Source organism: Erinaceus europaeus, chromosome 8 (assembly GCF_950295315.1).
Source record: "Erinaceus europaeus chromosome 8, mEriEur2.1, whole genome shotgun sequence".
Lineage (NCBI taxonomy): Eukaryota > Metazoa > Chordata > Mammalia > Eulipotyphla > Erinaceidae > Erinaceus > Erinaceus europaeus.
Genome location: NC_080169.1, coordinates 1,804,375 through 1,811,943, shown reverse-complemented (window position 1 = coordinate 1,811,943; position 7,569 = coordinate 1,804,375). Strand labels below are relative to the sequence as shown.

General features: G+C 43.3%; 1 protein-coding gene across 9 annotated transcripts in view; it reads left to right on the top strand.

Annotated features, from left to right (window-relative positions):
- The window catches only part of PDE1C (phosphodiesterase 1C), a 432,015-nt gene that overhangs the window by 353,426 nt on the left and 71,020 nt on the right, over positions 1-7,569 (top strand). For all 9 annotated transcript variants that reach the window (XR_009551116.1, XR_009551115.1, XM_060195824.1 and 6 more), the window contains one exon: positions 2,273-2,503. Coding sequence is in view for 7 of the 9 variants with exons in the window: in XM_060195824.1 (XP_060051807.1) it covers positions 2,273-2,503 (231 nt within the window). In the remaining 2 variants the exon portion in view is untranslated. The remainder of the gene's footprint in view (positions 1-2,272; positions 2,504-7,569) is intronic.

Sequence of the window (7,569 nt, the reverse complement as noted above, 5' to 3'; positions counted from 1 at the left end):
GGTCCTCACTACTGTAACTTGCCAGCCAACATTAGTTGAATGAATGAATGTTGTCATACATACTTGATCATGTGTAATTATACTGTACTTTTGATTGAACACAAGGCTAGACCTCTCCACAGTCAGCTAAAGCAGAAATAAGACGTTCTTTACTAGAAGGTGAAGGCAGAGAAGATAGGACCTAGTCAAACTCTACCTGTCATCTATGGACAGAAGACCATGTACTTTAAGACCTAATTACTCCCTTCTGCTTTTAAACTCATGAGCAGTGGCCTGAAACTGTATTATTCTTGTGGTGGTTCTATCCCCTGATTTTTGCCTAGTGATTTATTGTTTATGTTTAAGCTCCAAGTCCTGAGCAAGTCTACATGAAAAGCTCAATTATTACATACATGGGGGAGTTTTGTTCTGTCTTTGCATCTTTCTTATTTGTAAACTAGCAATACCAGAGCCAGGTGGTAGTGCACCTGGGTAAGCACACACATTCCAGTGTGCAAGGACCCAGGTTCAAGCCCCTGGTCCCCACCTGCAGGGGAAAAGATTCACAAGTGGTGAACAGTGCTGCAGATGTCTCTCTGTTTCTCTTCCTCTCTATCTCCTCCTCCCCTCTTAATTTATCTGCATTAATATAATTTTATGTCTCTATTCTATAATAAATAAATGACTAAAAATTAAATAAAAAATTTAAGTAGTATTACAATAATAATAGATACCATATAATTTTTCTGAGAATGAAAGGAGATATTCTTCGTAAAAGCACTAACCATAATAATTGTCATAAAGGACATGAGAGATGTATTGGTGATGATAATATTAACATTGCCAATTTCAGGATTATTATTATTATTGTTGTAAATTCTTACAAGAAGTTTTTATAAGACTTTCCAGAACTGGGGGCCAGGTGGTGGCGCACCCCTTAGAGTAGCATGTTAAAATACTTAAGGGCCCAGGTTCAAATCCCTGTCCCCACCTGTAGGGAAAAGCTTCACAGACGGTGAAGCAATGCTCCAGATACCTCTCTCCCTCTCTCTCTCTCACTTCCTCTCTTTCTTCTTCTCCTCCTATTTCATCTCCACTTCTTTTTCTCTATCATAAGTAAATACAAATATATAAAATAAAAAAAGAATTTCCAGACCTGAGATCTAAAGAGTGTGTTTACTGGGAGAGAAAGGCAGAGTTGGCTGCCCCTCTGAGGAGCAGTGTGGAGCCACTGTCTGAGTTTGTGAAGGACTCAGTGTCTGAGCCCTCTTCTCCTCTAGCTGTTGCGTAACACATGCACATCACAGGGGATGCCAGGGCCTCTCCTTGAACAAACCTGAGGGATACCTGGTTCATCTGTGCCACAGGCTCTTCGCAAATGCACTTTCCCCTTTTTCATGTGTTTGGCAAAAAACAAGATGTTGGTGAGATGTGTCTTCAGGAATAGTCTGTCCTCTCTGCTTTTATGTCTGGCGCTGTCTGTCCCAGGACTGTTTCCTTGCTCCTGAGTGATGGGTGAGAGGCCTTGGGCAAGACTCCATATGCTTGATCTGCACGGTTGCCTCAAAACCATTTCTTCTTCATGTTGAATAACGTAAGCTGCATGTTCCCCAATTGTCTAGCGAGGCTGACACATCCTGTTTATCAGTAGATTCTTCCTAACCTCCTCTCCTCTCCTCTCCTCTCCTCTCCTCTCCTCTCCTCTCCTCTCCTCTCCTCTCCTCTCCTCTCCTCTCCTCTCCTCTCCTTTCTTTCTTTCTTTCTTTCTTTCTTTCTTTCTTTCTTTCTTTCTTTCTACTTTTTTTTCTTTTTTGCCTCCAGGGTTGTCATTGGGGTTCAGCACCTGCACTGGGAATCCAGCACTCCCTGCAGCTATTTTTTTTCTTTTCTATCCATTTTATTGGATAGGAGAGGGGAGGGGAAGATAGAGAGAAAGAAAGGTAGACACCTGCAGACCTGCCTCATAGCTTGTTTATGGGGAGCAGGGGCTCGGACCCAGGTCTTTGTGCATAGGACTATGCGCTTTAACTAGGTATGCCACTGCCTGTCCCCCCAACCCACTGTTTGCAGAAATGACAGCACCATAAACAAATGTTATTGTTTTCCATGAATATGACTGGAATTAACCAAAAGTATTTGGGTGAAACATTCACTAGGCATCTTACATCATTTGAATGTATTGATTTTTAAGGGCAAGTTATCTCTTTTTTTTTTTTTTTTTTTCCAACAGACAGTTCTTCTAATGGCATGATTCTCTTTTCTTTGAACCTTTTATAACTTGTCATGTACACAGAAGAGAAAGCCAAGAAGGAAGCAGAGGAAAAGGCTCGCTTGGCTGCAGAGGAGAAACAGAAAGAAACGGAAGCCCAAAGTCAGACTGAAGAAGGCACATCTGGCAGAGCTGAGAAAAAAGCATCAGGAGAAGCCAAGAGTCAAGTCAACGGAACACGCACAAACAAGAGTGACAACCCTCTTGGGAAGAATCCCAAAGCTGAGAAGTCCTCAGGAGAAAAACAGCAGAAAGGTGAGTAGAATTGTCTTGAGGAAGGGCTCTGGAAGTCAGGGCTGTTAGTGGTGGGATGACTGGAGACTTGCAAACAATGGCTAAGTAGAAGGACAGCTCACAGGGTGTGATGTCCCAGACCTTCAGCGTCTGCTGAGCTCATCTCGGGGTTAGCTGGAAGCTGGCGGAGGGAATTAAACCTTTAGAGCCCTTCTCAGATGCTCTGAGGTTTCTAATCGGTGTCTGTCTGCCAGTAGGGGGAAATCACTGCTAACAATTGTGACACATTCCCGAGTAGCCACTGCTGATGGGTGAATGGCCAGTCCATCTCCGTTGTATGCAAACCATTCTCCAAACAGAGCAGAGCAGAGCTCAGTGTTGTCTGAGATGTACTCCTGTGTTTCCTGAGCATATACACATCAATGTTGTGCAGCCCCAGTTTTCACAGAACTTACGGTGTTCCTATGATGGAGAACTTTCCATGCTAATTCAGCAAAGTTTCAGGCCTGCCAGAGTGGTTTGCGTGCGGTTGGCAATTTCTCATATTCATTGCAGGAAATATTTACTTTTTTATTGGCAACTCTAAGCCAAACAGTGCACTCAGCCCAGGGATTTAGCAATGAAAAGACCTCCACCCCTCACCCCCGGAGCTGGGATCTCATAGGGGATGTAGACATCTCAGAAATAATCCTTGTCAGATGTGAGTAGGAAGCTGGGGGGACAAAGGAAAAGACCTCTTTGTGGGGCCTGGAGGGGTTCTGTGCCAGCTGAAGTGAGTATCAGAAAGGGCTCCAGGAGGAGCAGGAGGAAGTGACATCTGAGCTGGGTTTTATTAATTTTTTTTTTAATTTTTTAACTTATTTTTTATTTAAGAGAGGATAAATTAACAAAACCATAGGGTGGGAGGGGTACAACTCCACACAATTCCCACCACCCAATCTCCATATCCCATCCCCTCCCCAATAGCTTTCCCATTCTCTATCCCTCTGGGAGCATGGACCCAGGGTCGTTGTGGGTGTAGACTATTACATGGGGAAAGCAGAGTCTCTTCAACAAATGGCGTTGGAAACATTGGGTTGAAACATGCAGAAGAATGAAACTGAATCACTGTATTTCACCAAATACAAAAGTAAATTCCAAGTGGATCAAGGACTTGGATGTTAGACCACAAACTATCAAATACTTAGAGGAAAATATTGGCAGAACTCTTTTCTGCATACATTTTAAAGACATTTTCAATGAAACAAATCCAATTACAAAAAAGACTAAAGCAAGTATAAACCTATGGGACTACATCAAATTAAAAAGCTTCTTCACAGCAAAAGAAACCACTACCCAAACCAAGAGACCCCTCACAGAATGAGAGAAGATCTTTACATGCCATACATCAGATAAGAGTTTAATAACCAACATATATAAAGAGCTTGCCAAACTCAACAACAAGACAACAAATAACCCCATCCAAAAATGGGGGGAGGACTTGGACAGAATATTCACCACCAAAGAGATCCAAAAGGCCAAGAAACACATGAAAAAATGCTCCAAGTCTCTGATTGTCAGAAAAATGCAAATAAAGACAACAATGAGATATCACTTCACTCCTGTGAGAATGTCATGCATCAGAAAAGGTAACAGCAGCAAATGCTGGAGAGAGTGTGGGGTCAAAGGAACCCTCCTGCACTGCTGGTGGGAATGTCAATTGGTCCAACCTCTGTGGAGAACAGTCTGGAGAACTCTCAGAAGGCTAGACATGGACCTACCCTATGACCCTGCAATTCCTTCTGGGGATATATCCTAAGGAACCCAACACAGCCATCCAAAAAGATCTGTGTACACATATGTTCTTGGCAGCACAATTTGTAATAGCCAAAACCTGGAAGCAACCCAGGTGTCCAACAACAGATGAGTGGCTGAGCAAGTTGTGGTATATATACACAATGGAATACTACCCAGCTGTAAAAAAATGGTGACTTCACCGTTTTCAGTTGATCTTGGAGGGACCTTGAAAAATTCATGTTGAGTGAAATAAGTCAGAAACAGAAGGATGAATATGGAATGATCTCACTCTCAGGCAGAAGTTGAAAAACAAGATCAGAAAAGAAAACACAAGTAGAACCTGAAATGGAATTGGTGTATTGCACCAAAGTAAAAGACTCTGGGGTGGGTGGGTGGGGGGACTACAGATCCATGAAGGATGATAAATGACTTAGTGGGGGTTGTATTGTTAAATGGGAAAACTGGGGAATGTTATGCATGTACAAACTATTGTATTTACTGTTGAATGTAAAACATTAATTCCTCAATAAAGGAAAAAAAAAAAAGGTCTGGCTTCTGTAATTGCTTCCCCGCTGAACATGGGCGTTGACTGGTCGGTCCATACTCCCAGTCTGCCTCTCTCTTTCCCTAGTAGGGTGGGTCTCTGGGGAAGAGGAGCTCCAGGACACATTGGTGGGGTCTTCAGTCCAGGGAAGCCTGGCCAGCATCCTGATGGCATCTGGAACCTGGTGTCTGAAAAGAGAGTTAACATATAAAGCCAAACAAATTGTTGAGCAATCATGGACCCAAAGCTTGGAATAGTGGAGAGGAAGTGTTGGGGGGTACTCACTGCAAACTCTAGTGTACTTCTGCTTTCAGGCATATATTTTGCACTAGTTTATGGATACGTGTGAACATATGCTCTCTCTCACAGAACCTGGTCTATATCTAGGTTTTGGGACTTTGTTAGGAAGTGAACCACCTGGGATGAGATTAGAGAATACTTAAACAAGGCAGCCAGATTAATTTTTTTTAAATTATCTTCATTTATTTATTGGATAGAGACAGCCAGAAATCAAGAGGGAAAACAGAAGACAGAGAGGGAGAAAGACAGAGACACCTGCAGCCCTGTAAAGCTTTCCCCCTGCAGGTGGGAACCGGGGACTCGAACCGGGTCCTTGTGTATTGTAACCTGTGCGCCACCACCCAGCCCCTATTAAGTTGTCTCTTTACACATTTCCTTCCTCTGGGAGCTGGGCCACATGATCCATTCAGATCTGTGTCCTGTTTTACACAGAGCCTTGGAAGGAGAAATCACATGAAGTGTTTAATACATTGTTCCTCCCCTGTGTTTACAAATAACATGTAACAAGGTATTGGTACATGTGATACTGATCACGGCCACATCATATCCTGAGAGCTTTGTATTCACTCCTTTCCTCAAGCAATCCCATGGCCAACCTTGGCGGGTACAAAGGGCGCCCTTCCCTGCCCAGCTCTCAGCAGCCTGTGTCTGAAAACTGGAACTAGTGTGCTTTCTATTCAAGTACATCATATTCCAGGAGAAAAAAAAAATGGTTCAAGTTAAGAAGAAGCTCTGGTCCATTTATTGGAACTGGAGAGTATAATACAAAGGATTCCTCTCCGCCTCCATCCCAAGGCCAGAACTGACTGAGAGGTGGAGGTCAGAATTGGGCTGCCAGTGATGGTAGTCTCAGCTGCACAGCTGGGTGGGCACCTGCCCTCAACGAAGCTTTGTCATGATGTGAGCAGAGCAGGTAGGCTCTGGACTCACCCCAGCCCATCAGCACCCCAGCAGTCTACTTCTAGAATAACAGGAAAGGGATGCAGGAGTGTGTCTTACAGGAAATACACGCACACACACACGCACACACACACACACACACACACACACACACACACACACACACACACACACACTCTTATTTATTCACATATATGTATGTATATTGTTGTCTTCACCAAGGCTTCATGGCTTTGGACTGACTTTTACAGACAGATAATGAAAGACAGAGACAGAAAGACATCCCATCCCCAGTGTGTCCCCCGCCCCCAACCAGTGCAGTGCTGTGAGGACCAGGCTCAAAGCTGGGTTGCATGTACCCCAAAGCACGTGTACTGTCCAGGTGAACTGCCATTTGGCCCTTTGAAAGATGTATTTATTCACTTATCTGATTGAGTGAGAAGCCATTAAAACTACCCAGAGAGACTAGCTTTGACAATAATTTATTTCAAAGACAATTATACTGAGAACCTGACAAAAACAAAACAGGAGCCCCTGGTCCCCACCACCTGCAGGAGGAAAGCTTCGCAAGTAGTGAAGCAGGGCTGCAGGTGTCTCTCTGTCTCTCTTCCTCTCTATCCCTCTCAATTTCTGGCTGTCTCTATCCAATAAATAAATAAAGGTAATAAAAAATTAAAAACAAAACAAAAAAACCCCACAAAACAGGAGCCTGTGACTTCAACTAGACAAGGCTGATTTCACAACTGTGCTTATTTCTAGCATAGGCAATAGTCTATCATTTCCCTTAAAAATTAAGGATTAATTGAGAGGTAGGAAAATAAATAAATTTAGAGCAATAATAAGAAAGGCTAGTGGTGGTTTGAGGCTGTGTTACAGCAACCTAATTAAAATGATTTATAACTACATAGAAAGGTTCCTTTGTTTCTCCTGTTTATTGACTAACTGCTCCTATCAGTTATTATTCTATATATAACCCAGGGGAAATTACCTAATGGACTCATTCAAGGAACATCATCAAATAAGCATGTGTCACTTTATTAACACATTGTGTGTGCATGTGTGCGTGTGTGTGTGTGGTGTGTATGTGTGAGTGTGTGTCAGTGTGTGGTGAGTGTGTGTGTGAGTGTGTGTGGTATGAGTGTGTGTATGTGTGTGTGTGGTGTGTGTGTCAGTGTGTGGTGAGTGTGTGTGTGTGTGAGTGTGTGTGTGTGAGTGTGTGTGTGTGAGTGTGTGTGTGTCAGTGTGTAAGTGTGTGTGTATGTGTGTGGTGTGTGGTGAGTATGTAAGTGTGTGTGTGTGTGTATGTGTGTGTTGTGTGTGAGTGTGTGTGTGGTGAATGTGTGTGTGTGTGTCTGTGTGTCAGTGTGTTGTGAGTATCTGAGTGTGTATCATTGTGTGGTGAGTGTGTTTGTGATGAGTATGTGTGTGAGTGTGTGTCAGTGTGTGGTGTGTGGTGTGTGTCAGTGTATGGTGTGTGTATGTGGTGTGTGACTGTGAGTGTGTGTGTAGTGTGAGTGTGTGTGTGGTGTGAGTGTGAGTGTGTATATGTGTTTGTGTGTGGTTGCAC